At 55.5% G+C, this 27,845-nt stretch overlaps 2 protein-coding genes and 1 long non-coding RNA gene across 4 annotated transcripts; 2 read left to right on the forward strand and 1 right to left on the reverse strand.

Moving 5' to 3' along the window:
- Window positions 1-118: 118 nt before the first annotated feature.
- FBXW5 (F-box and WD repeat domain containing 5) lies at window positions 119-13,025 on the reverse strand. Its single transcript, XM_080562136.1, has 8 exons — window positions 12,692-13,025; window positions 10,440-10,597; window positions 9,691-9,865; window positions 8,627-8,775; window positions 6,768-7,254; window positions 4,017-4,164; window positions 2,832-3,044; window positions 119-2,174 (listed from the first exon to the last, which is right to left on the reverse strand). The coding sequence occupies exons 1-8, from the start codon at window positions 12,882-12,884 to the stop codon at window positions 1,928-1,930; spliced, it is 1,770 nt and encodes a 589-aa protein (XP_080418262.1). The 5' UTR covers window positions 12,885-13,025; the 3' UTR covers window positions 119-1,927.
- Window positions 13,026-13,474: 449 nt separating this feature from the next.
- Window positions 13,475-17,122, forward strand: C8G (complement C8 gamma chain). 2 transcript variants are annotated; one of them, XM_080562160.1, is made up of 7 exons: window positions 13,483-13,727; window positions 14,061-14,200; window positions 14,811-14,881; window positions 15,181-15,288; window positions 15,971-16,072; window positions 16,352-16,390; window positions 16,843-17,122. In XM_080562160.1, exons 1-7 carry the CDS (start codon window positions 13,596-13,598, stop codon window positions 16,854-16,856), a joined length of 606 nt encoding a protein of 201 aa, XP_080418286.1. In that variant the 5' UTR covers window positions 13,483-13,595; the 3' UTR covers window positions 16,857-17,122. The 2 variants fall into 2 exon arrangements, with proteins under 2 accessions (XP_080418287.1, XP_080418286.1); XM_080562161.1 differs by lacking the exon at window positions 16,352-16,390 and having other exon boundaries at window positions 13,475-13,727.
- A 2,290-nt stretch (window positions 17,123-19,412) lies between these two features.
- Window positions 19,413-27,175, forward strand: LOC308180445. The gene is made up of 2 exons (XR_013940956.1): window positions 19,413-20,090; window positions 24,979-27,175. It is a non-coding gene; the product is annotated as an uncharacterized lncRNA (long non-coding RNA).
- Window positions 27,176-27,845: the final 670 nt, after the last annotated feature.

A 27,845-nucleotide genomic window follows, 5' to 3' on the forward strand; every position in this document is an offset into this window, starting at 1 on the left:
CCTGTCCTGGAACAACAGCTACTTTTGCAGGGGCTGCAGCAGACAGAGCAGTATTGTGCTTCTGGCTTCAGTAGAAAAAAAAAGCTGTACTAGGAAAAACAAACTCACATTGCAGAGATGCTTTAGCAGAATATTTATTCAATGCCATAGTGAAGAGCAAAACTTGGTACAAACATAAACCCTCAGTGCCTTGCTCACTACTACACTGAGCCAAGGGGAAAAACATTTCACTGTCTTGGGGGAGGAAAGGAGGAAGGTAGAGACTCTGCTCCTTCGATGTGTAATTGGACAGAGCTGGATTCAGATCCTGTGTGCACACCCACAGACACGCACACAAAGGACTCCCTTGTTTCTAGAAGTCCTACGAAGACAGAAAACCTGAGTACAGGGGTTTTGGATAAAGCCATGGGCACTTGCTGGGGCAGAGCAAGAAGGGCACAGACCCTCTTGCCAAGGGCTTTCGGAGCTGTTAAAGCCATCAGTGCATATCAAGACAGTATCTGCTGCCTCCATGAAGTACGTTTGCAACTCAAGGCTGTGAGTGGCACAGACAACTGCCCAGGCACTCCCATGCTCAGGAGAGACCCGAAGCTGCTCCTCCAGCCCATGCTGACCGTTTGGCTCCCTCCCAGACTCTGCCAGGAACCCAGCTCCCAGGAGTAATTGCAGCTCCTGGGGTCACTGCTGGCCCTGGGAGCTGTGGGCCCCTGCTGTCTAGGCCAAGACAAGATTAGGAGCTTAATTTTAGACTCTAACATTTGGCTACCTGCTAGAGAGAGAAAAGCTTCGGGGACAAATACAGAGTAAACAACACTGAGTTCAAAATAGCTTAAAGTAAGCCAGCTCCTGCCCTCAAAAGAGTCTTCGTGGGGAGCTGATCGCTGAACCCAAGGGGAGTCAACCCAGGTGGAAGGAAGCTTATTCAAATGTCACTTCGGGCAAGAGGGCTGTGCCTCCACCCGTTCACCTGTGGGTGCCTACACCTATTCGCAGAGAACATACCAAGAGAACCTAAAGTGCCAGTTTGAGTAGCATAGGAGGGAAGTGACCATGAGACAGCCAAGTGACATCAGCCATCCTCACAGCTGCCCCCTTGGGAAGGGTCAGCAGATCCTCTGGAATGAACACGTTACCAACGCCATAGCTTATTTAACTGCTATGGAGCAGAGGAAGACGGGGGCAAAGCCAGCACCGTGTTACCACCAGCTCCCCCCACTCTCAGATTTGGAAACGGGTGGTACCACCAGTTGGTTGCTAACCAAATGCACTGGCAGGGCAGCACCAAACGCCACAGGCATCAGCCAGGCCCCTCCAGCCCTGCGCCAGCGCTGCCTCCCCTGCTGCCATCACCTTTTCGGCCCTTGCTGCCCTCCATGGCCCTAACACTGTGTGGGGGGAGGCACTCGGCACACCCAGCAGCCAGACGAGTTACCCACGGAGGTTTGGGACAAACAAACATTAATAAAACTAGTATATTAAAAGAGTCCTGCAGTAAGGCAGCACAGCACTGTACCGCTGTTTTTGCCAAGTGCTCTGCAGCCAGTAGCTCTCACTGAGGTCAGCCACGTCCCAGGCCCACACAGCAGAAATCCCCGAGACATGCCTCAGTCTGTTCTCAGATGCCAAAGCTCACCCAGAGAGAGCTGTGACCAAGTAGCAGCGTTTGTGATAAGCTGTGGGGAGGCTACCCTGCAGTGACCAGCTCGGGCTGCTGCCCACCATGCCCAGGAAGAGGTCCTCAGCTCTTACGTTCTGTCTTTGAATCAGATGCTCTGAGGAGGAAGCAGTTCCCACTACTGGGGTCCCTCCTGACTCAGCTGATGGGATTGGTGTGCCCAGAGCTCGTCTCTGTTGTGCAGGGCTCAAAGCTCTGCAAGCTCCAGAGGTGGCTGCAGTGAGGAAGCTGCAGGAGCAGGTGAACCTGGATTCAGCTTTTCTGGTTCATGAGCCAGGAGAAGAGCAGTTTCCTGGGCCTGGGCTTCCTGGCCTGCTGGATTCGCACCGTGCGAGGGGAGCGCCACACCTTGATAGTTGTGTCATCACTGGCTGTCAGGAGCAGCTCCTGCTCCACTGGGCTGAAGGCCACTGAGTTGACCACATTGTCGTGCTGCAGTTTGGCCAGGCAGATGTTGTAGTGCCGGTCCCAGATGTAGCCATGGCGATCTTCTGCTCCACTGCATCAGACAAGACACCAGTAAGGACGTCACCCAGGCAGCCCCGATAACCTGCTTCCCCCAGGCCCTTCCTTCTGCACAGAGGCCGCAGCTGCTTTGACCCAGCCAAAGGCCCCAGCCTCCAGCTGCAGTCCCACCACCTACCAGCACTCAGCCTGGGCAAGCAAATCCCCTCTGCGACCCAGGCTCTCCCATAGGCAGAGGTGGATTCCCAGAAGTGAAATGAGGCCTCACAGCAGCAGCAAGAAAAGCCCTTCAAAGCAGTACAGGCACGTGAGCAGTCAGGCTTTGTGCCTGAACCCACGGCCAGGCTCACACCACGGCACCTGCAGTGAACCCACCGTGTTCCGGGCTGCAGCGAGGACCACCCCTGCAACTCGCCCTACAGCACCTGCTGCCTGCAGCTCCTAAGAGGGCAGATCACCACCCACTGCCAAACATGCCACAGCCCAAAATTTCCTCTTTCCTCACTGATTTCACAACAGGACCAGAGCAGACAACCTTTATTAGCGCCCTTTGATTCCGTCACTCTGCTTTTTACAAGCCTCCCGTTTCCTGCTCTGCTCACAGTTGTCAGCCCTGCTTGCACCGGCCAGCCTGCAGTGCAGCACACAAGGCCCTCCTTGTGTGATCCTGCCCAGCCCCATCACCACACACCTTGCCACAAAGTCTCTGCTGACATCCAGGAAGATGAAGAAGCACTCCTCATTGGGGGTGTAGGCCCGATGTGCACGGAGGGCTCTTTTCACTTCCTTCATTGTCTTCAGGTCAAACACATGAAGATCGATCTCCTCAGCGATGGGGGGTGGCTGCATCGGGTCAGAGATGACGCAGTCCCGAGGCCAGGCACGGCTGTTCACATACAGGTATCTTGGGGAGGGGAGCAGAAGCGTTATCCTGAGCCTCACCGCACGCTCCAAAGCTCCTGAAGCCCCAGCTGTAAAAGCCTTTCCCCAGCACAGGCAGGCAGGGAGGGGGGTGAGCGGTTGCCCTGGTCCTTAGCAAGCCCACAGTTCTGCTCTCTGAAATTCAGGCTGAAACACAGCAGCACGGTGATGAACCATTTCCTACCTCACTTGGAAAGGAATGGGCCACTACAACTGGGTTGATGGGCCCTAGAGACTAGGTTGAGCCTCTTTCATCTCAAAACCAACTCCAAAGATGACAGCCTAGCCCTCTGTCTTGGGAGCAAGCTGGGGGCAGCTCCTCTGCTCTCGCAAGGCTCCTTGCCTGACCCGATCCTAAACTGGGCTCAGCAGCGCAGAGGGAAGGAAGATTTCCTGCGGAGATCTGGGGAGATGCTCAGATGTACACGCACCATCAGCACTAGCACCTAAGCATAGGTCCTCGTAGCAGGTAGCCCGTGCAGGCTCCCTGCTCCAGCCACCAGGCCAGCAGCACTCCAGCATCAAAGGTCTGAAACTGCTCCCAGGTCTGGGATAAATACAGCAGGGCCACGTGCTCTTTCAGAGCACATACCGTATCTTCCAGAAGGTGAAGTTCATTCACTGCCAGCACTCAGGGGAAGACAAGTAACCACCGTCCTGTCAGCTATGTGCACGTACACAAATAGGTCCCTGGGGACAATCCCGGCCTGCAGGCATTTGAGTGAGGTGGCCCAGCTGCTGAGACTTTTTTTTTTTAACCGTTTTGCACAGCCAGTACATGGGCAGCCACCTGGCCTAACGCAGAGTACCTCACCCCAACCTGATGCAGACAAGTCTCCTCTAATTTTTCTCCCATTCACCCCAAAGCCTCCAAACAGCTGTCACCCAAACCCTCCAGTGCATGACACCAGCAGGCAGCACCCACTCTGCTTGCCTCCCATCTCCTCATGCTCACCTGTGGTCAGGGGAGAGGCCCATGCCAATGATGTGCCCATGGATGTCAATGACGTGATCCAGCGAGTCAAAGAACTCATCCGAGCGCCTCTCCTCCCCAAGCACTGGCCCAGCAGTCGTCATCTGATGGGGCAAGATTCTTTTAATCCCTTGAGGACAAAAAGGAGAATCAGGGCATTCTGCAGGGTGCTGCCAACAGATAAGCAGGGCTGACGGAAGTCCCCAGGCTTCAAGAAGGGGCTTCCCTCTGTGCTGCTAAGAAAGGAGAACCGGCTCATTTACGGCCAAGGACCGAGGGAGGGACTGGCAGAGGGCTCCTGTCCATGCCAGCTGCTCACAGGCTCTCGCTAGCAGTGCTTTTGGCCAGAACAGCGCATACAAATGACATGCTGGCACATTCAGCCCCAGCAGCAAGCTGCCCAGTGCCCAGCTGCCAACCCAGCGGGTGCAGCCGCGCCTGGCCCCGAGCCTCCCGCCAGGCCACGGCAATCCTCAGAAGCTGCACGGGCCTGGGAGGCGCTCTGGTTGCAGCAAGGTTCTCCTTACCCACCCCCTTGTACATCAGTAAATCATTGGGCTGTGCCCACCTCCTCCAGTACGCACTCTGGAGAAGGCCCATGAGATGCGCTGGCTGCACAGGGTTTCCTCCTGTCGCTGTCAAGCACAGCCGGGGGTCAGCCTGGAAAGCTCCAAGAACAAGGGTTTAAGCCAGAACTAGACTCAGTTTTTGAGCTTCCTGACAAAGGGAGATGCATGCCATGGGTCAAGCCCTCTCCCTTCCAGCTCCAGACAGAGGTCCCAAACACAAACCATATGCAATGGCTTCCTGGAGGCCTCCCACAAACCCCAGCAGCTCTTGGGCACACGTGGGCTCAGCCCTCCCTGGGTGCCCAAAAGAAATTGGAAGACAGTCCCACTGCCCCTCCGAGGGACTCACCACTAACCACCCTTGATTGTGGCCTTCTCCCACAGGGGAACAAGGCAGGGGTTACGCCACACTGTGCCTCTGGGGCCCTTCACATCACACAGCTGAACCTGGGCAGCCCAGGACCTTCACCTTTCCCACCCAACTGTCACCGCTCACCAGCACCTTCTTCCTCACTTGGGCGTCACTAAGCTCCCAGTTTCAAACTCAGCTATGTGATCTCCACGCGCACGAGCCAACAGAACAGGCAGATTTGCCCACGAGTCAAGCTTTCCACCAGCACAAGGGAGACAGGAACTCAAAGGGACCTCCTGCAGAAGTGCTCGTGTGCAGCAGATCAGGTGAGATAGCGCCGATGCCCAGCGGTGGGCCCGGCTGCACCCGCAGCGCAGCTCCCACCAGCACCACCAGCCCAGCAGACTGGCGAGAGGCAGCGTAAGAGCGAGTTCTTTCAAGTACCAGCTCCTCGGGGGAAGACAGCAGATGCACAAAGGCTGGTTCGGCGACACACAAACCTGCTCGCAGAGGCTGAGCCATGGTGTTTGACCACCCGTCGTGCCGCGGTGCTGCCAGGGCAGGGCCGAGCTGAACTCTACCACATCTGCCCACAGCCCCAGCGAGGGACAGGAGCACAGAGCATCACAGCTACACTCGGTCCAGGCTGCATTCCTGCCTTAGGTGGGCAAAGACCGGGTGACTTTTCTCCATGTGGTCTACAGCTCTGGAAACAGCCTTTCCCTGCCTTACTGGGCTGTGCTGGTGTAGGCCCAAGTTACAGGAAGGTTAGAAGAGCCTGAAGCAGGAAAGAGGCCGTAATTGCGCAAGCATCAAAAGGAACTGAAACTGCCTGGCTTTACGGAAGAATCTTCTTGCGTGGAAGCAGCTCTCCTTCCCTCCTTCCATTTCTACTCATCTGTCTGGTCCTTTCCACTAAACTAGCTTTAGGAGCTTTTTGAAAAGCAGGCAGACTATCTGCTTCTGCTCATCACCGCACCGATTTCCTCTAACTTCAGTCTCTCCCAGTTCCAGTGCCTCAGCAAGAGTGCCCTGAATGGGCAAGGGAAGTCCCACCCCAGAAAAAGGTCTCCAGCAGTGCCCTTTCTTGGATTTTGCTGCAATTACTGTCCCTGGTACCCCACCACGAGCTAGCAGGCAGCCTGGCTCCAGCTTGGCATGGAAACACCCACCCAAGCAGCTGATCATCCACTGTGAAACCCCTCCTGCATCAAGCCTTTGGTTCTGCTTCAGCCGCCCAGGTCACACCAACGCTGAAAGGCCAGGTGGCACAGGGTCAGCACTCCCTGGGCAGCGCAGGAGGCAGGCAGGACACAGGGGCAGGCAGGGCTCTGTCTCCGAGCTGGGGGAACCGCACATCCATGATCTCCCAGCTGTTCAGACTAGCCTTGTTCCAACGCCCCCTCCAACCTCCACGGGGAGGCCAGGATTGAGGCCCTCCCACAATCAGGGCAACCACTGCCCTTCGCATCCACCCACCGGTGTGCAACGTGTGACTGATGTTAAATCATTCTTGATTTCCTGCTTAGTCCTCACCGTGACATTCTTGCGTCACCAAGCGTCAAGCCTGGTAGCAACAAAACAACCACAAGGCAAGTGCTTGTGGGGGAGAACCCTCTCCAGTTACTGAAGGCATCTCAGAAGCTTCTGGCCCTGTATTGAGAATGCAGCCTGAGCAGAACTGCAACTCAGCCACCACAAACAAGTGGCAAGTTAACACAGGTCTTTTCCAGATCCAGGTTCGGACTGTAGCTGCAGCCCACACCCCCCTACAAAGGCAGACACGCCCCGGAGCTCAGACCACAGCCTTACCTATCTGATGTGGAGAATAAGTGAGGCATCCTGTGGTGAAGATCAAGTATTTTGTCTTGCTGTTGCTCTCTGTGGGGAGCAGGTTCACCTCAGGTGGTTTAGTTCTGTTGCGTATGAACAGCTCAGCCACCTTGGTCTCCAACTCGGTCTCAGTCATGGCAGGCCTCACGCGACCCTCCATGATATCATCAAAGAACTGCTGTAGCCCGTCCTCTGCTGTCACACCCCCGTCATCTGGCAATTCCTGTACGGCTGGCTCTGGAGTCTGCTTGGGCTTGGCCTCCTCTTCTTCACTGTCACTGCCAAGATCAAAGACTGGGCAGGTGGAGGTGGAGGAGGCAGCCAGCTGCTCCTCATAGTCCAGGAGCAGGTCTGGGGAATCGTACCGGCTGCAGTCAGCCACCATCACGGTCCGGATAGTGCTGGCATTCAGATTCTGGATTTTGAACAGTCTCTTCACTACATTCACATTCTCAGACTCTACGCCCTGGGAGCAAATAAGAGAAGTAAGCAGGAATCACCTCACCACAACATCGCTCGTACAGCCTCTGCTCAAACTAAGAGATGCTGCCCTGAACCTGAGCCCATGGTGCAGACACCGGTCACGCACTGACACCTCTCAGCACTGCTCTCTGGGCACCTCTAAGCATCGCCATGAGCGCTGGCCCAAGAGGCAGGCCAGCTCTGCTATATTCCTTCCCATCTTGGAGGTGGGCTTGCTGAAACAAAAAGCCAGGGCCAGGCTTTTGCTGGCAGACGACAGCTGAGCTGGGAACTCAGAGGCCAGGCAGCCTTGCTCCCACCTTCCTGCCTGAGATCATTAGCTGGCACTGCTTGTGGCATTACAAGAATTTCAGGAACAGGCCTCTGCGATAAACAGGTGCAGTGGGAAGCGCCATCCCTCTAGCCTACACAAAGCAGAGGGAGAGCACCTCAGTGTTCCTGGAGTTTGCATGTGCCCCTCAGCAGCATCAGATGGATTATCAGCTCCCAGAAATAAGCAAGTCTCTTCCCACCTAACTGCTTCTGCTGTCTGCAACCGCACTTCAATATTTCTATCAAATTGGGCAAGGTCCTCCCTTGCCTCTTGGAGATGGATGAGTTAATGCTGTAATGTCAGTGCAGCACAGAGATGTGTTTTTTGAAAGGATCCCTGCTACCACAGGGAATTTCACCTAGGACCAGCATCAAAGGTTTGTGTTGAAAAAAAAAAAAAAGTACAAGACACCAGGACGTGCAGCTGTGACACTGGGACAGAGGTAAGATGGAGGAGCAACATGTCTGAGCAGCACAAGTAGCAGAAAATGAACAAGCACCCACTGATTTCTGAGTCTCATCACAGCATAACAGACAGCACCTGGCCCACAAACCTCAGTAGTAGCAGGCAGGACTGAACCCAGCCTCCCAGCCACCTCCAGGGTACAATGCCATGAGCTGCCAAGCGGGAGAATGGTCACTGCTCAGATACATGCCAGGCTGCAGCCACCCCGGGCTCAGCTTTATAATGGGAGCCTTGAGGACCTCAGCAACCTTGCGGCGGTTCATCTGTTCTCCTGTTTAGCAACACATGCTCTAGGGCACTCCACTCAAGTCTTCGTCCCAATTAATGGAACAGGAATTAATGGGAGCAGAAGATAGAGGAAGAACATTGCAACAGATACCATAATACCAAGCGTGGAGAAACTTCATGCCAGGATTGCCTCAAGCTCAATATTCAGAAGGCAAGTCAAAGGAGATAAACAGGGCAGACAAGGGGACTCAGCCACTGTTCCCCTCTCCCATCCACTCAGCAGCTTTTCCTCCCACAAGAGCCAGCAGGAAGCTGCACTGCCTGGGGAGCTGGAACAAAGGCACCTTACCTGGAAAGCGTTGTTCAGCCAGAGCACAGAACAGGAGGTTATACGCCCAATCCGATGCAGATTGCCAGATATCAAGTTGGTTTCATTCAGCCAACAGCCAAACACATCATAGGGTTTATTCCTCACCCTGGAAAGCAGAGTGAAGTTCTCTGGAAGGGAGGGGAAACAAGCATGAGGTGACGGCTCCTGACAAGGGTCCTGGAGAAACCATGGCAGAAGGTGTGGGAAGTGGATTCAAGGTTCAGCCTACAGCACTGTTGCAGCACCTTCACTGCAAGCTGAGCAGACACTGCCCAAACACCATCCAGCCTCCAGGCACTGCTACGGACGCAGATTATTTCTCTCTTCTTTGGCGATTTGTGGCAAGTGCATGTACCAGGGAAAACAAAGCATAAGGACAGCCAGATAGAGCCAGACCATAGAGCAATCTAGCTACATAGCCCTTCTCCAAGCATGGCCCAAAGCAGACACCCCAAGGACAAGAAAAGTCATACACATACAGATCTTTGCACACTCTCATCCTTCCACGCCATGACTTAGGGCCTTTCTGGACAAGAGAGCTGTGCCTTTAGCAACAGTCCTTGGTTTTGGGAGAGTAGCACAGAGATGGCAAGAGACAATGCAGCTGGATTTAGTGGGTTTCACAGAACTGCAACAGAAAAAGGTAGAGCAGGACAGAATGACTGCGCCTCAAACCACGTGAGACCTCAGGGCAAGACTAGCACTGCTCGAGTCAGAAATGGTGGCTTCGGGACAACTGGTAACGTGGACAACTCTTGCCTTGCCCAGACTCTTACTTAGAGCTGAAATTAAATGAGAACACACACACACCACACTGCACTTTCAGGTGATGACATGGTGACCTGAGTAGAGTTATCCCTACGGCTATCCGGAAGGTTTACCCTAAGGAATTGCGATCGAGACCTCTTTGCACAGATGGTGGAAGTCAGGACAAGCAGAGGTCAGGGCCGCAGCATACAAAGAGCAAGTGGAAGAAAGAAGCCCCAGCTCCCACCACTTTACATATTCCAGGAAGCCCCAGTGAAGGCAAAGGCAGTATTTACCCATGCTGATTACGGCAATCTCTCCGGACGAGGAGTTGTGAGGCCCCACAAAGACACCTGATACCAGAAGGAGGGAGTCATCAGAGTTGAACTGGGAGAACTGTGTGTAGCTCCAATTGTACGGCCTCATGTTGGAGCTGTGCTGCAGGGAGATGTCCAGCTCATTGCTCCAGATCTACAGACAGATAAATGAACAGTCAGGAAGCTGTAAGAAGCCTGAGGGCTGTTCCACTCCATCTATCCTGCCAGCTTTCACCAGGCAACAAAAAAAATATTGAAGACCATACGTAAACGCCTCCAATTCTCAATTTCCTTGTCAACTCCCTTGACAGAAAATGACCAGCAGCTTTGGAGAGCAGCTAAATGCAGGACTTCTCCAAACTTCTCCATCAGCCAGGCAGTGACAGTTATCACCACAGCTGGGTTTAAGCATGTTGAGAGGGATTTCTCTCAAGACGACCACTCATGCAAGACTGCAGTAGGTCATTACCTCCACATTCTGTTAGACCCAAGGCGGGACCAATTTGCACCTAGAAAGCAGCCAGAGCCAGGCAGCACCTTCCAGGCTACAATTGCAAGAGTCGTTATTGCTGTGGCTTTGAGAACAACTCAGCACCTTCAGGAAAAGGCATAAGTCCAGGGACACCTGGTCAAACCTCACCTTCCCACAGCCCTCCTAAATGCTACTCTCACAGCTGAGCCCTACTAAATCAAAACAAAGTTTTGTGCAGGGGATGCTACCGCCTTACCTTAACAGTACAGTCTTTGGAGCACGAGGCAAACAGACAGCCAGAGTGGGAGAAGCTGAGGTGCAAAACCTGGTCATTGTGCTCCTTCAGAGCCTGCACTTCAATGCAAGGGATGGTGTCGTAGAGCCTCTGGAACTCGTCATACCAGGAGACGGCAGCTGGAAGAGAAGCAGGAACACTTGACAGGAATGCAAATGGCAGGGAAGCAACAGACCTGAGCTGAACACAGCAGCTGCAGAATCAGCCTTTAATAAAGCACAGCTCTGACCGCCACCAGCAATACCAGTAGCTCTGCTGTGGCTCCAGTCCCTGCAGCTTCAGTTGTGTTGGCAGAGCTTAACATTTTTCTCAGTAGTTTCTCCACTCTCCCCCACATGAAAAATATTTTCTTCTAACAAACACACAACTTCTCACCATATCGCTGCTTTCTAAGCTACTACAGTCACTGCAAGAAACATCCAGGGCACAGCTACTAGCTATCTAACAACAACTTCGCTCATGACAAAACAGCAGGCAGAACTGCAGACGTGCTCCAGCACAGCGCAAACAAATCTATCATGTGATGAAAGGGAAGTTGTTCCTCAGGGCACAGGGCTCCACTCTGATTATCTGTGTCTTGTCTGACACAGAATTAAGAAAGTTTCAGAAGGCGTATGAGACCAGGAAAGAACATCTCCACGAGCCAAAAGACTGGGGAAACAAAAGAGAAGAACTGGAGCTAGGTACAAAATGTCAAGGCAGAAGAAGAGCCCTGCAGTAGAGGAGCCTGGAATACGCTCAGAGAAGTCACACTGACTGCTAGTAAAGAGATAAATAAAGAGGAAGATCCTTAATGAAGTGCCCAATAAGGCAGTCTACAGAGTTCTTGCAGCAGCAAATCCCAAAGGAGCAAAGAGTTAGACATTTATATGGATAATGGCCAGCTTTCCTAGTTACACTCCACAGGACAGTTTTTCTGGAACTCACTGCAGCCCCAGGAGGCACCTGCTCCTGGGGCAGGGAGCAGCTTGCTGCCAGCACGTCCCACCACTGCTCACATGGCAGGGCGCTTCGTCCCCCTCTGAGGCTCTTGCCCCCAGCACACCCAGCAGAGATGCAGTCAGGACAGATCCCATCTGGCCAAACAATCCCAACGCTTACGAGAGCCGCTGGATGCCGCTCACCACACCACAGAGCTGCTCAAGCCAGGCAGGCTTGCAAGGCATTTCCCCAGCTCCTGGGACTGCCCACCTACCCTGCCATCATCCCCCAGAGGATGATTTCCACAGCTTGGGAGGTGCCCAAACACATTACTGAGCTACACTGACTGCCCACTCCCAGTTAGCTCACTCCCAGTTAACAAGGCAGCTGTCTGCTTACTCAATTCAAGAGACACGCGGCGAATGAGGCTGGCCGAAGAGCCTCAGATAAAACCTAAAGATAACACCTTCAATACAGAGGAGCTCCAGGAACTGCACAAGCAAAATCAAGCAACCTGCACAGTCACATCCACAACTTCTCCATTCTTCCTCGGAGCTCTCTCGCACCGGTGTTCCCTGCTGAAGAGAGACGGGTTCCTCGCCGCTCGATCCGCCTGGCTTCTTCCACCCTTCTGCAGCAACTGTAGCCAGAGAGCAGGCAGCCGGTTCTCCCTGCCTCGGCCCATGCTGGCAGCACGATACGCGGCCTGGGGGCCAGGCCCCTCCTGGGCCTCTGCAGCACACCGGGAAGGGGCGTTTCTGACTCCCAAACAGGCCCAGCTCGACGGCAAGGACTCCCGTCCCCGGGACCCGTCTCGGCTGTTAGGGCAGAGCCGGGCTGCCGCGTTCGGCACCTGCTCCTCGGCAGGAGCGCGGCAGCGGAGAACAGACCCGCGCCCCCCCCGCCGAGGGCAGTGCCCAGGCAGGGCCGCGCCAGGCGCGCAGCCAGCGCCGCCCGCTAACGGGGCGCTTCCCTACCGCCAGCCGAGCCCGCGATCGAGCCGGACCTGCCCCAGCGGAGCGGGCCGGCCGCCGCGCCCGCACCCGCACCCGCCCGCCGGGCAGCCCCCCCGCTGCAGAGGCAGAGCCTCGCCGGCCGCGCCGCGCCCCGTGCGACCACCGCGAGCGGCTCACGCCCGCCTCCGGGCCTCCCGAGCGCGGACGAGAACGGGGCAGAGCCCGGCGCGGAGCCGCGAGGCCCCGACCAGGAAGAGCCGGCGGCGGTCGCCGCGGGCCCGGCTCCCCCCGGCCCCCCCCGGCCCGGCCCGGCCCGCCCGCAGCCCCGCGGCGCACCTGGGTGCCGGGGCACCTCGCGGGAGACGCGGTAGTAGCGGTAGAAGAGCTCCTTCCACAGGAACTCGTCGCGGGCCACGGCGCGCCACTGCTGGCACACGAGCCCCACCGAGAGCACGTCGGCGTGGTCCAGGTACAGGAAGATCTCGAAGAGGACGCTGTCGGGGAGCAGGGGGCCGCCGCCCGCGTCCATCGTGTCATCCTGCCGCCGCGCCTCGCCGGCCCGGAGCGGAGCGGGCACCCCGCGGCCCCCGCCGGACCCGCACCGGGACCCGGCTCGCCGCGGCCCCGCCTCCCTCGCGCGCCGCTTCCGCCCCGGCCCCGCGGGCCGCTCTGGCCGCCTCTCGCTGGTGGCCCGCCGCCCGCTGCCGCGCCGCCTGCAGGCGCAACCAGCCCGGCGCCGCGCGGCGGCTCCGCCCCCGGGCAAGCCACGCCCCCTCCCGCACAAGCTCCGCCCACTCAGCAAAAGCCACGCCCCTTCCACAAAGCCCTGCCCCCTCCACAAAGCCCCGCCCCTCCCGCACAAAGCTCCGCCCACTCAGCAAAAGCCACGCCCCTTCCACAAAGCCCCGCCCCCTCCACAAAGCCCCGCCCACTCAGCAAAAGCCCCGCCCCTCAGCACAAAGCCCCGCCCCTCAGCACAAAGCCCCGCCCCTCTCCACAAAGCCCCGCCCCCCGCGGGCCCGGGTCTCCCCGGGGCCGCCCGGGGCCGTCGAGGCACGCGGTGCCCCAGGGGACCCCCGCCCCGCCCCGCCCCGCCCCGCCCCGTGCCCGGACCCCCCTCGGCCGCCGCCCCCGGGGAGGCCCCGCCGGCCGCAGTCGGCCTGGCCGGGCTCCCGGTGCCCGCTGACCCCGTGCCCTCCCAGCCCCGCCACTTCCCGGCAGAGCGGCCGCTGCCCGCGCCATGGCCGCCCCGCGTGCCCTGCTGCTCCTCGGCCTGCTCCTCGCCGCGCCGCAGGGGCACGGCCGGCGGCCGCCCCCTCCCCAGAGCCCCCTGGAGAAGGTGGCGGTCGCGGAGCACCTCAGCCTCCCCCAGGTGAGGCCGGGGGGCGCCCGGCTCGGCCCTGAGCGCCGCCCGCCCCGGGGCTGGGGGTTTCTGCAGAGCTGCCCCACGGGGCAGGCGTGGGGGCAGCGACCTCAGTGGGGAGCCCCGTGCCGGGCGGGGGCCGTCCCATGGCACCTCTGGCTCCCACAGCTGCCTCTGCGCCCCGGGGTGCGGGCAGCCGCAGGCAGAGGTGCCAAGCGATGGTGCCACAGACAACGGGAGCTTGGGCTGGTGGGTGCTCGGGGCAGCGGGGCGGTGGCACCTCGGGGCGGTGGCGCGCCGTGGTGCTGGCCGGGCAGAGGACACCAGCCCTGTGCCTTGCAGCTGGCAGGGCGGTGGTTCCTGGTCGGCGTGGCCTCCCGCTGCGGCTACCTGGCAGAGCACAGCCACCAGCTGGAGGCCACGGCGGTGACAGTGGCTGTCCCGGACGGGCAGAGCCTGACGTTCAGCACCTTCAAGAAGCTGTGAGTGATGCTGGCAGCTGGGGCCACCGGGCGGGACATGAATGGGGACAGGGAAGCTGCAGGCAGGCTGGGGCAGGGCCAGTGCCTGGCCACGGGCTCCACGCCGGGAGAGAACTGACCTGGAACAGTGCAGGGGGGCGGATCTCCTCTGGGATGTTTTGTGCTGGAAGTCCTGGTTGTGGCGGGACTGGCAGCCTGCAAGCGGCGTGGCCGCCAGCCCGAGGTTGGCTTGGGGTGGCCAGGCTGGGCAGGGTGGGAGGCAGCCAGCCTGGGGAAACCGAGGCACCAAGCAGGCACGCGGTGCCTCTACAGCCACCTGGTCAGGGACTGGCTCTCGAGGGCCGCCACAACTGACGGTGAGTCCATGTCCGTGGGCGCTTCCCTGGCCACGGGGTGACCCAGCTGAGCAGGGTGTCAGGGGTTTGATGGGCTGAGCCAGGCTCAGAGCTGCAGGGAGGGGCTTGGTGGGTTATCGGACGTCCCTTCACATCCCCTCCTCAGTGGAGGAAGCATGTCCAGTGTGCGCCGTGGAAAGCAGGAAGGGCAGGGGCGTGGGGCTGGGGGCAGGGACCTCTCCATCCTGCACCAACATCCTTCCCTCCCCGTACAGGGATGGGATGTGCTGGGAGATCAGGCAGCGCTACCTCCCTGCTGGGCCGCGTGGACGCTTCTTCCTGAAGGGTGAGGGGGACTGGGCTGGGGTGGCGTGGGGGCCGTGGAGGCCACGGAGCTGGACCCCCTCCTGCTCCTGGCAGGGCTTTGGCACCGGTGTCCTCTCCCGTGGTGCGCTCCCAGTATGCCAGCTCTGCGGTCTGAAAGCGTCCCAGTGCCACATGCTGTCACAGGCAGTGCTGCGGGCTGGTGGGGAACAAAAGCCCAGCGGGGATGTACCTGCTCTAGCCCTGATTTACACCCTTTGTGCCCTCTGGCGGTGACATGAGGGCTTTGGACGGTGCCCGGGCTAACCAGAACCTCCCCAGGCCGTGGCTACGGCAGCAAGGTGGACGTGGTGGTGGCAGAGACAGACCACAGCAGCTACGCCATCCTCTATTACCAGAAGGGCCGGAGCATCTCCGTCAAGCTCTATGGTGAGTCGGCGTCTGGGGCTCGGGGATGCCTGTGCCTCGTGCAGGGCAGTGCTGCCCCACATCAGTCACGCTGCTGGGGGCTTGGGACGAGGGGCTGCTCCCTCTCCAGAGCCCCGTGCTGTGCTGGGGGGGGGGGGGGGGGGAATGACACCCGGCACACACAAGCCATTGGGACTGCCAGGGGACTTGGGGGAGCTGGGCTGGGTGGCACAGGGGGTGGGACACCATGCTGTGTGCAGGGGATGCCCTGCAGAGCTGCCAAGGACCCAGATGCAGGGCTGGGATCATGTTCCCATGGGGAGAGTTTTGTCCCCAAATGCTGCATGGGGGAGAGCAAGGGGAATCTCCCTGGAGCAACCCCTGTTCTGGCCGGGGCAGATCCCACAAGGCGAATGAATCCATTTGCTTGGCTATGCAGGGGTGCCAGCCTGCCCACTCGCTGCCTGTGGCCCCCTGCCTGCACCAGCTCCGCAGGCGGGCAAACGGCCATTTCACCCCGGGAAACCGCAGATTTTCCCCAGCATGCCAGCAGAAACAGCTCTCATAGCGGCAGGGTTTTGTAGCCGTCTTTTCTGAGCTGAAAATCCCTTTGGCCCCGAGCCCGGCTGTGGGAGGCCCAGGGAGCAGGGGCAGGGACAGGCAGGGCTGTGAGGCTGACGGTGGTGTTTCCCTGCCCACGCAGGACGGAGCAGCAAGGTCAGCGATGCCATTGCGGACAAGTTCGAGCAGCGCGCCAGGGCTGTGGGCCTGAGTGAAGACGTGACCTACTACTTCCCCACGTACGGTGGGTGCCACGTGGTCACCCAGGAGCAGGGGCACCTGCGAGGATGGCTTCACCTGGGGGGTCCAGCACTGGGGTTTGGGGTCTGGCACCACTGGCATGGGAAGGGAAGGCATATCCACGTGTGTCTGAGCAGCTGGTGTCCCCGTGTCACATACAGCCCACACCGTGCTCTCCCCAGGGGACAAGGATGCAAGGACAGGACTGTAGCCTGTGGTGTCCCTGGGGTGCGTGGCTGTTGTGACTGGGCAGAGTGACGGCTTCGGGCTCTCTCTCTTGCAGGGTTTTGTGACTCCGCAGACGAGTTCCACATTCTCAACGGTGAGCTGCGGATCCCAGGCAATGCATTGGCCGCTGGCATGCACCAGCCTTGGCACAGGCTGCACAGCCTCATGCTGCCACAGCCCTGTGGTCCTGCCCTAGCAGTGGTGGTCCGGCATGGGATGGGGAGTCCTTCCTCGCCCTGGTGTGGGGCAAGGAGGTGGCAGAACATCACCCAGGATGGCCATCGGCTGCACCCTGGAGAAGCAAAGCCCATTTTGGCCCCTGTGTGGGTCAGGCTGAGCCTAGTGGGGTCTGTGCTGGCATTTTGTGGGGTGAGGGTCTGGGATGGGGTGCTCTGTTATGGGGACAATGTGTGGTGAGTGCTCGCGTCCCTGGGGACAGCTCCGTCATTTGTTGTTGGTGCTTGGGTGGGGTGAGGTGAGTCTCCAGCCCTGGCACTGGTCTCTGACATCTCCCCCAGCCCCTCAGCACTTCTCTTTCTCTTCCAGAAATGAAGCTCTAGATGGAGGCAGAGTTGCCAGGACATGCCCAGAACTGATCCCTCACCTCATCCAGCTGCCTACAGACACAGGGACGGGCAGGGACGAGCTGGGGCCTGGCCAGACCTCGCTGCTGTACAGCAGCCCTTGGGGCTCCCCAGCTCCTCCAGCTGCACTGGCAGCCCCCCTGCCTGACCTTGTTGCGTCCCCCCATGGCTTTGCATCCTTCACCCCAGTGCCCTGCAGCAGCCAGCAAGACTCCAATAAACACAAGAAAAGGGTCTGTGTACAGGCAAGTCACCTCTCAACTGCCCCAGCACTGCCTCCACCCTGGGCTGAGCCTGCCGGTGCCGCTGCTGCGCCCTGGCTCACTGCTAGTGGCCTGGGGGGAGTCAGTGTGGTGCTGGGAGCCGTGTAGCCCCCTCCTGTCCCCAAGGACCCCACAGCCCCTTGTCCTTTCCCTGAACCTCACCTGAACCATGCAACAGTAAGGCAGGAACAGTGACATTTCCTGATTTACTCTGCAGTGCTGTAGTGTAGCCTGGCTGAGTGAGAAAAAGCCCAGATTGTCCAGTAGCCCATGGCAGCATGGCCTGGGGAGCACACGTGGTGCTGTAGGCTGGGAGGACTTGGGGGGCACTGGGGACCTGTGCTGGATCAGCTCTTCTCCTTGGGGACCCCAAGGAAGGAAACCACAGCCCTGCAGCAGTCCTGCTTCCCGTTCCCAGAGTCACCGGGGCAGTAAAAGAAACCATGCCCCTGCCCCTGCACTGGGGACCACGGTCCCCAAGGGGCTGCTGCCATTTGAGCCAGACCCATAGCATTGCCTGGCTGAACTGTACGGCCAGGCTGGGGGCATCCCTTCAGCACGCTGTTCTCTGCAGGGGCTTGGCCCAGGGCCGCAGGGTTAACCCTGGGGGTGCAGGACCGCCCCCCCAGCCTGACGTGCAGCCTAGCCAGGGCTGTTTTGGGTGAGCGGTGCCAACCCCCGTGGTGCAGGCAGGGAGGTTGGAGGGCAAGGGGTACAGCCCCCAGAGCAGCCCCTGGCCATTTCTGCTGATGCAGGAAGCTGGAAAGCCCCTTCCCTATAGCCCCCCCCCCGCCCCCAGCAGGCTGATCCGCAGCCCCTGGGGTGGGAGCAGCACCCCGCCCTCAGCACCGGCATTTTGCAATCTTAGTGGGAACTGGTAACACATGTTGTTTATCAGGGACTTATGTAAGGAACCGCCACGTGACTCGCCCGAAGCCAGCCACTGTCCCCGCTGCCCACGTGTAGGGCGGCCGCGTCCAGCTGCGCTTACAGACCCCCCAGGCTGCCTCCGAGCCTGCTGCGCCGCGCGGTCTGGATGTCCCCAGCCCCTCTGGTACAGCGCGCTGTACCCAGCCGCAGGGCTGCTCCCCAGAAGTGCCTGTGTCGTGGTGGAGACGCGGCACGGCAGTGGAGTTCCTGCCCAGCCCATGTGTCTGGGGTGAACTTGTTTGTAGGGTGCAGATGCCCAGGCACCGCAGCTGTGCCTGTCTCGTGTTGCTGTCAGTGCCCCTGCGCTCCTGGGCTTGCCGTGGGCCAGCACCCAGCTTTGCCACCCCAAAAGAGCTGAGTGAGGGGGGCCCTTGGGTCCCCTCATGCCACCCTGGCAGGGAATCAGGGCAGCTCCGTGTCCATGCACAGCACAGAACAGTGGGGACCCACGTGAGTGCCCCATGCCTCCGCTTCCCAATGGATAGAGCTCTTTCCAGCACCCAGCACCCCGAGGGCCCATGGCATGCACCCACACCAGCTGAGGATGGGCTTGTACCAAGGCTGAGCCTGAGACTGGCATGCAGTGGCTCTGTCCCGCTCTCACGATGTTCAGTCCTACCCAGATCCGCTTTTGTTTTGGTTTATTAAATCCACAGAGCTGGGGCCAGCTCGGCTCCCAGCACGTGTTGTGCAGGGCAGGCTGGGCTCGCAGCTGGATGCGGGGAAGGGAATGTGCTCAGGCGGTCAGGCAGGGTGGGCTGCCGGGAGGGAAAAAACAGCTGTTGTGAAAACACGCTCCTTATGTAAAGATCCTTGGCAGGGCCGTGCTGCAGGGAGAGCTGCAGGCTGGCAGCACAAGCGCCTGCCAGAGCCATGGCCCTGGGGCAGCACGGCCAGGCTGGTGCTGTGTCCTGTGCAGCCAGCCCTGTCCCAGCCCCGTGGGAACCACTGCTGACACCCAGTGACGACCCGCAGCACGAGGGCTGGGGGTGCTCGGGGTGTCCCCAGCGCAGCTCCTCTTGGCTGCTGGGTGGCGTGGGGGAGGTCCTTCTGGCTGTGTGCTGTTGTCTGGGGAGCTGGCCACTGGGGTCTGGCTCCCCGCTGGCCGCAGTGTCCCCCAGCACCCCTCTGCACACCCTCAGGGTGCTCCACAGCTGCATCCTGGTGGGGCTCACCCCGGCACGTGGCAACCGAGGTGCTGTTTCAGGCAATGCAGGGATGGATTTGGGATTTTGGGGGGGTGTCCCATGGGAGCACCCAAAGGTGCCTATGAGTCCCACAGGTCCGATCAGGACTCAGTAGGTACTTGGTGTTCCCTCTGCCTTGCTTGGTGTGGGAATAGAAATGTTGTTTTTGCAGTGTTACATTGTATAGAAGGAAGGAATGTGGTATTGAGATATGCATACAGTGATAAGAAAGCTCAGCAGGTGACCTCCTAAAATGCAGACAACCAGACTCCTTAGAGCAATCAGGTGAAAATCACTATGTTAAGTCAAGCCAGATAAGGGGAGAAAACATTACCATCTCAAAAACAGGCCAGAAACTGAAGGCCAGGCATTGTCTGTGAAGCATCAGATAGATTGTGAACCTGGATTACCCACTCCAGTGGGGAAACAGGGGAGGGTCCTGTCATCAAAAAGTATATAAACTGTGTTTTTGGAACTAGTAGGGGCGCTCTCCTGCTTGTGGGGCGCCCGCCATTGCAATCGCGAATAAATTACTACTTCACTGAGATCCTCGCCTGAGCCTAAGTTATTGGCTACGGAGTGTTTCTCACAATTTGGGGGCTCGTCCGGGATCCAGTCACCTACCGGGGAGCCCCACCGCCGCAGCAGCAGGAAGGCATGCCCCGCTGATTTCAGCGGTCCTGTGCATCGACGGTGGCGGTTCTGCGGAGAGCTGACAGAGGGCCCGAGACTGATTAAAGAGGCAGGATCCGTGAAGTAGTGGGGAAAAGGAAGAAGGTAGGCACTCAGGGTTTTAAGAATTGATCCGGTAACTCTGTGCACAGACCAAGGTAAGAAATATTAAGTATTGCCTCGGGGGTCGGGTGAGACTCTGTGTGATGTGTGATGTGTGATTGAGACGTACTTTTGTACGAAGCGAGTGTGGAGTCCTGATCCGCGGTTCCGTAGCTCCGCGAGGGGCGCGGCCGGAGACGGACGAAGCGTGAGATAAGGGAGAGAAAGGAAGAGTCTCGGGAAATTTGGTGTGCGGTAAGCCTTGCACGGGGTAGTGCTTGGAGTACACCAGGGAAATTTGGTGTGCGGTAATCCTTGCACGGGGTAGTGCTTGGAGTACACCAGGGAAATTTGGTGTGCGGTAAGCCTTGCACGGGGTAGTGCTTGGCAGTACACCAGGGAAATTTGGTGTGCGGTAATCCTTGCACGGGGTAGTGCTTGGAGTACACCAGGGAAATTTGGTGTGCGGTAATCCTTGCACGGGGTAGTGCTTGGAGTACACCAGGGAAATTTGGTGTGCGGTAATCCTTGCACGGGGTAGTGCTTGGAGTACACCAGGGAAATTTGGTGTGCGGTAATCCTTGCACGGGGTAGTGCTTGGAGTACACCAGGGAAATTTGGTGTGCGGTAAGCCTTGCACGGGGTAGTGCTTGGCAGTACACCAGGGAAATTTGGTGTGCGGTAATCCTTGCACGGGGTAGTGCTTGGAGTACACCAGGGAAATTTGGTGTGCGGTAATCCTTGCACGGGGTAGTGCTTGGAGTACACCAGGGAAATTTGGTGTGCGGTAATCCTTGCACGGGGTAGTGCTTGGAGTACACCAGGGAAATTTGGTGTGCGGTAATCCTTGCACGGGGTAGTGCTTGGAGTACACCAGGGAAATTTGGTGTGCGGTAAGCCTTGCACGGGGTAGTGCTTGGCAGTACACCAGGGAAATTTGGTGTGCGGTAATCCTTGCACGGGGTAGTGCTTGGAGTACACCAGGGAAATTTGGTGTGCGGTAAGCCTTGCACGGGGTAGTGCTTGGCAGTACACCAGGGAAATTTGGTGTGCGGTAATCCTTGCACGGGGTAGTGCTTGGAGTACACCAGGGAAATTTGGTGTGCGGTAATCCTTGCACGGGGTAGTGCTTGGAGTACACCAGGGAAATTTGGTGTGCGGTAATCCTTGCACGGGGTAGTGCTCGGAGTACACCAGGGAATTTTGGTGTGCGGTAAGCCTTGCACGGGGTAGTGCTTGGCAGTACACCAGGGAAATTTGGTGTGCGGTAATCCTTGCACGGGGTAGTGCTTGGAGTACACCAGGGAAATTTGGTGTGCGGTAATCCTTGCACGGGGTAGTGCTTGGAGTACACCAGGGAATTTTGGTGTGCGGTAATCCTTGCACGGGCTAGTGCTCGGAGTACACCAGGGAAATTTGGTGTGCGGTAAGCCTTGCACGGGGTAGTGCTTGGCAGTACACCAGGGAAATTTGGTGTGCGGTAATCCTTGCATGGGGTAGTGCTCGGAGTACACCAGGGAAATTTGGTAACTTATAGGTGTGCGGTAGCCCTTGCACGGGGAAGTGCTTGGCAGTACACCCCCATTTTCCAGGATAGGAAAAATGGGAAATATGAGTTCCAAGGGACAGGGAGATATCCCTGGGGGAGTGCCTCCCGACTGTCCTTTAGGAAGGATGTTGAGAAATTGGAAGAATAACCCCAAAACTAAGGAAAAAGATAGGGAGAAAATGGTTAAATATTGTGTATCAGTCTGGACGAAAGAACCAATTAAAGGAGCTGCAGTATTTTGGCCAAAATACGGGTCTGACAAAGATTGGGTATGTCAGGCCTTAAATTTTTATGTTAATAACAAATTTCCATTTTCGGAAGAAGAATCGGAGTATGCAGCTTGTTGGATACAAGGAATAAATTTGGTTTTGAGCAAAATCAGAATAAAGAGGGAAAGAAAAAGGAAGAGACAAGTGATAAATGGGACCTTCTGGATAACTTACCTCCTCCTTATAACCCCCAAGTTGCTGCAGCAGCAGCGGCTGCTGTAGCAGTTCCTCCAAAAGAAGAAACAGGAACTATAGATAACATTAGCTCTGGGAACAGGAGGTACCCCAAACTGGTAAAAGAATTAGAACAAGGTAGAAGAGGTACTGAAAATTTTGCCTTCCCTGATACTAACAGCACTAACACTAACTGTGTATCCTCTTAAGTGAACTTCCCCCCCCTCCTTACCAGCAGAGAGGTTAGGAGTTTCCTAGGACCTAACTTATACTCTTGGGGAGGGGGAATTATGTATATAAATATGTTGTTTACAGGGAAAGAAATGGGAATGATCAGGAGGAGAGCTGCAATACAAAAATGGGAAAGAACTCATCCTCCAGGACCAGGGGTAATACCGGCAGGGCAGAAATAACCACTTGCCGATCCTGGCTGGAAGAATAATAGTGTGCAACACAGAAATCATATGAGAGACTTGGGGTCAGAATGAGAAAGTACTTCGGATGAATCCTGAGGACCCGGTATCCCAAGGGCTCTTGAAAGTTCATTTTGTGATTGAAGCCTGGCAAGATGCACGGAAAATGCTCCAGAAGGTGGGGGGGATGTAGTGAACAGTCGCTGGGGGGCCCTCCTGTGGGAGGCCCTGAACGTGTGTGTCAAGAGGGGAGATGAGAAGGAAAAGCAGAGAGTGAAACTAATGGTATTGACAGTGTAGCAGGTAGTCAGGCAGAGGGTTGGAGAAAGAGGAAGAAAATCTTCAGGGGGAGTCAGGGCCAGGATGGAAAAGAGGGGAAGAGAGATGAAGGAATGGCAGGCAAGGAAAGCTACCCGTGTTGTGGCCTGAATCTTAGCAGGGACAGGCTTTGATGGGATGTTTTAAGTGTGGGCAGGCTGGCCACTTCAGGTAGGAATATCCGGAGTGGAAGAAGGAGGAGAGAAGGAAAATGGGATGAGGGAGAAAGGTATGGAATTAAGTTGGCTAATGACTGAGACTTTGGAGAAAGTACAGGCTGGAGAAAGATAGGAAGAAGTGTTAAAAAGGGTTATTGAAGGTGTTAAAGGTGTGGTATGTAATGTTTGACAGAGCTGTTTTTTTGAATGAGTTGGGAAAGTTGAATGAGCAGGGAAAGAGGATGTAGGCATTATCTAAGTAACAGTCTAGAAGTTTTGGTATATTTGCTGTGGTGTTTGGTCAGTTTCCCAAGTATTGAGAAGGGGGGGGCGGGGGGGGGCAGCCTGCTCCACCAGGGGCCTCTCCACAGGCTGCAGGGGGCTTCGGCTCCGGCGCCTGGAGCACCTCCACCCCCTCCGTCTGTGCTGACTTTGGTGTCTGCAGGGAGGTTTCTCACTCCTCGCTCTCCCAGCTGCTGTTGAGCAGCAGGTTTTTGTTTGTTTGTTTGTTTGTTTTCGTGGATGTGCTCTCACAGAGGCACGGACTGTGTTGCTCATGGCTTGGCTCTGGGCAGCGGTGGGCCCCTCTGGGGCCGGATGAAATTGTCCCTTATCTGCTACGGGGTGGTTTCTGGATTCTCCTCGTGGGGGCTGCCACTGCAGCCCCCTCCCGAACCTTGCCATCAAACACAATACACAGGGGCAGCTAGGTCATTACTGGCCTGTAAAGTATCAGGGATTAAATTAACTAATGAAACCCTAACAAGTGATGGGGGTAGAAGGGGCTGGGGTAACAGTGCCACCTTTGGGGGGGTACCAAGCTGAGACTAGGGGATAAAATGATCTCTGGGCAATTATTGTATGTACCCAAAGCAGGGACTAACTTGTTGGGAAGGGATTTGATGATGAAATTGGGCATTCAAATAGTAAATTGTTAGACTGGAATAGCAGTGGTATTAATGGAGTGCTCTCAGGCCCTGAGAGCAAAGATATATTCACCTCTGACTGGACAGACTCTGAAGTGGGGGCGGAAGCAACAATACATATGGACAGTTTTACCTCAGGGGTTTACAGGGCCTCTGATTAATTTGGGCAAAGTTCTAGAACAGATTTTGGAGCAATTCCAACCTCCCAAGGAGGAATTTCTGTTACAAAATGTGTATGATCGTTTATTGTCAGGACAGGAGAAAACAGTTGTGAAAGAAGCTACTAACAAGCTATTCAACTTTCTGGGAAAGCAGGGCTTGGGAGTATTGAAAAATAAATTACAATACGTAGAAAGAGAAGTCAGGTATTTAAGGCATCTAATGTCTGAGGGAAAACTGAGAATAAATCCAGAGAGGATTCAGGGAATTGTTGAAAACTAAGAAAGAACTAAAAAGTTTTTAAGAGAGATTTCTTTAAGGAATCAGGAGCCGCGAAGCCTGAGGGAAAATGGATACTCCCTGATGGGAGAGAAATGCTGAATAAAGCACCAATGAGGCAAATATGATGTTTTACATCAAGAGAGTCATTGGGAGATGCAAGCAATGTGTGATGTTGTGCTAAGAAAGTATGTCTGTGTAGGAATATACACTTTAGTGAAGCAAATATGCAGAGGATGTACCATATGTCAAAAAGCAAATAAAAAGGTCATTTGTAACTAACCTAGAGGGGGACGGGAGCCAGGGATTCGACCTTTACAAAGTATACAGGTAGACTTTACTGAGTTACGTAAAGGAGGGAGATTTAAGTACTTGTTTGTCCTAATTGGCCACGTGACTGGATGGGTGTAAGCTTTCCCCTCTTATCTGCCACTGCAAACACGGTGGCTAAGGTATCACCGGAGCAAATAGTCCCTAGATATGGGATAGCTGAAAACATTGATTCAGATCAAGGAAATAATTTCACTTCACAAGTACTGCAAGGGTTAATGCAGGCCTTAGAGATTGAGTGGGCTTTTCACACCCCCTGGCACCCCTCCTCTTCTGGGAAGGCAAAGCGAATGAACCAGACATTAAAGAAGCAATTAACTAAATTAGTGTTAAAAACCCAACTTCCTTGGGTAAAATGTTTACTTTTAGCACTCCTCCAGGTTCAAACAGCACCAAGAAACAATATAGGAATTTCACCGTATGAGATGCTGTTCGGATTACCCTGTCTGGGCAGAAGGGATGAGATACCACAATTCGAAACAAGAGAGTTTTCTTAAGAACTGTGTTCTGGGGTTGTCCTCTTCTTTGTCATTTCTCAGGACCCGTGGGAAATTGGGTCCTGATTCAGACCTGGAAAGGATCAACTCCGGCCCGAATGGGAAGGACACTTCCAAGTACTACTAACCACTGAAACAGCCATAGGAACTGCGGAAAAAGGTTGGACTCACTATACTCGAGTGAAGGCATCCGTCGACCCTAGTACCTGGGAAGCTGTTCCTACAGAAGACTTGTTGGAAGCTGAAATCGAAGAGAAAAATCTCATAGTGGACTCTGAGCGGGATAAGAGCTTGCGATTGTAAACTAACCTTTTATTTTCACAGGTAACTAATGAGTGTGACTTGTGATTGAGAGAAAGGACTGGCCTATAGTGAATTGAAGTGTTCCCAAGGGGGGTTTGTTATGGTAGTAGTGTATATCTTATTCTTTGTATTGATAATTATTTGGAAACCTAAGGTTTAAAAATAATGACAGGGAAAAATCAATTATTAATTTTGTTTTTAGTGATTATAGGCCTCAGAGAAAGCCTTGGTCAATTGGCAACTTGGAAAAGGCATGACCAGATAATAGTAAGATGGGATACCCCATAAAAATATGGGTGAATGTGACAGAGGGTTATGTACCACAATCTGCCATGTTTGATGCTTGTGAGGTGTTAGCTTGTGGAGATTTAAATGCCCAACGACAATTGAGCAGAGGGAACAAATAACTGGTAGAGACCCAACAGCCAGATTGAGAATAGCTGTATGGAAACGATCCTCTATTGCCATCAGAGAAAGGGAGAAACTCAAGGAGAAAACAGGAGAGAAAACAGGAGGCCTTCTTTGAAATGCGGCAGTTCAAACATTTGAGATTGAAACAGGGTATGGGGATGTGAATGCCTGGATAGAATGGGTCAAATATACTGTCCAGAGTCTCAACCATAGCAATTGCTATGCTTGTGCCTCGGGATGACTGATTGCCCAGATAGTGCCCTGCCCACTGGGGTGGACCGAGGACTCCCGAGGGATGCGATGTATGATTGCATTGTACCAAGAAAAGACTGCCTGGGGAAATGAGGCCTGTAAGTCTCTCTCTTTACTATTCCCTTCCTCGCATGATAGCAATATCAGGGTTCCCCCTGTATTCTCCACAGCTATAGGTAACCATACAGCTTGCCTCTCACGGCAGGGTGTGAGTGCTACCTGGCATCTGGGAGAATTTGCCTTGTGCACGAGGACCTTGAATGCTACTGAGGACTTGATGGGAAACTGCTCCAGACTTGAGATCCCCAGGGCAGATCTCTGGTGGTACTATGGAGGGAAGATCTTACGGTCCACCCTACCATCTACCTGGGGAGGCACTTGTGCACTTGTTCAATTAGCTATACCCTTCACCCTGGCATTTGAAAGCGAAACATCACAAATACCCAGAAGAAGTAAAAGAGGCTTAGGAATATCATTTGATGATAGAGTATACATAGATTCTATAGGGGTGCCTAGAGGAGTTCCTGATGAACATAAAGCCAGGAATCAAATTGCTGCAGGGTTTGAGTCACTGTTCTGGTGGGTAACAATTAATAAAAATGTGGATTGGATTAATTATATCTATTATAATCAGCAGAGATTCATAAACTATACAAGAGATGCGATAAGAGGAATCGCTGAACAACTAGATGCCACCAGCAAAATGGCTTGGGAAAACAGAATAGCATTAGATATGATTCTTGCGGAGAAAGGTGGTGTGTGCGTGATGCTGGGCAACCGTTGTTGTACTTTTATCCCTAACAATACTGCCCCGGATGGCACAGTAACTAGAGCATTGCAAGGGCTTACTACCCTTGCCAATGAATTGGCAGAAAACTCAGGAGCAGACACTTCCATCACAGGATGGTTGGAATCTTGGTTTGGTAAATGGAAAGGAATGGTAGTGTCCATATTTACATCCTTGATTGTAGTTGCAGGAGTTTTGACAGCCATTGGTTGTCGCATTATCCCCTGTGTAAGGGGACTTGTCCAGCGGTTTACTGAAACTGCACTTTTGAAACAAATGACCATGGATCCACCACCCTACTCAGATAAGATGATGATATTAGAGGAAATGGAAAGCAAAGAACGTGAAGAAGAGGAAGACATCTACCAAATTACATCTTAGAGAAAAATTTTGCAAAAATCAACAAATTATAAAAAGAGAAAAGGGGGAAATTGTGGGAATAGAAATGTTGTTTTTGCAGTGTTACATTGTATAGAAGGAAGGAATGTGGTATTGAGATATGCATACAGTGATAAGAAAGCTCAGCAGGTGACCTCCTAAAATGCAGACAACCAGACTCCTTAGAGCAATCAGGTGAAAATCACTATGTTAAGTCAAGCCAGATAAGGGGAGAAAACATTACCATCTCAAAAACAGGCCAGAAACTGAAGGCCAGGCATTGTCTGTGAAGCATCAGATAGATTGTGAACCTGGATTACCCACTCCAGTGGGGAAACAGGGGAGGGTCCTGTCATCAAAAAGTATATAAACTGTGTTTTTGGAACTAGTAGGGGCGCTCTCCTGCTTGTGGGGCGCCCGCCATTGCAATCGCGAATAAATTACTACTTCACTGAGATCCTCGCCTGAGCCTAAGTTATTGGCTACGGAGTGTTTCTCACATTGGGCACCTCTCCAAGTCTGAGTTCTGCAAAGCGGGCAGCCAGCGAGCCCTGACCCGCAGTGCTGCCCCTCTGGCATCCCCAGCCCCCTGCCTGTGCCGGTGGCAG

This window comes from Anser brachyrhynchus (assembly GCF_964034855.1).
Source record: "Anser brachyrhynchus genome assembly, chromosome: 19".
In the NCBI taxonomy this organism is placed as follows: Eukaryota; Metazoa; Chordata; class Aves; order Anseriformes; family Anatidae; genus Anser; species Anser brachyrhynchus.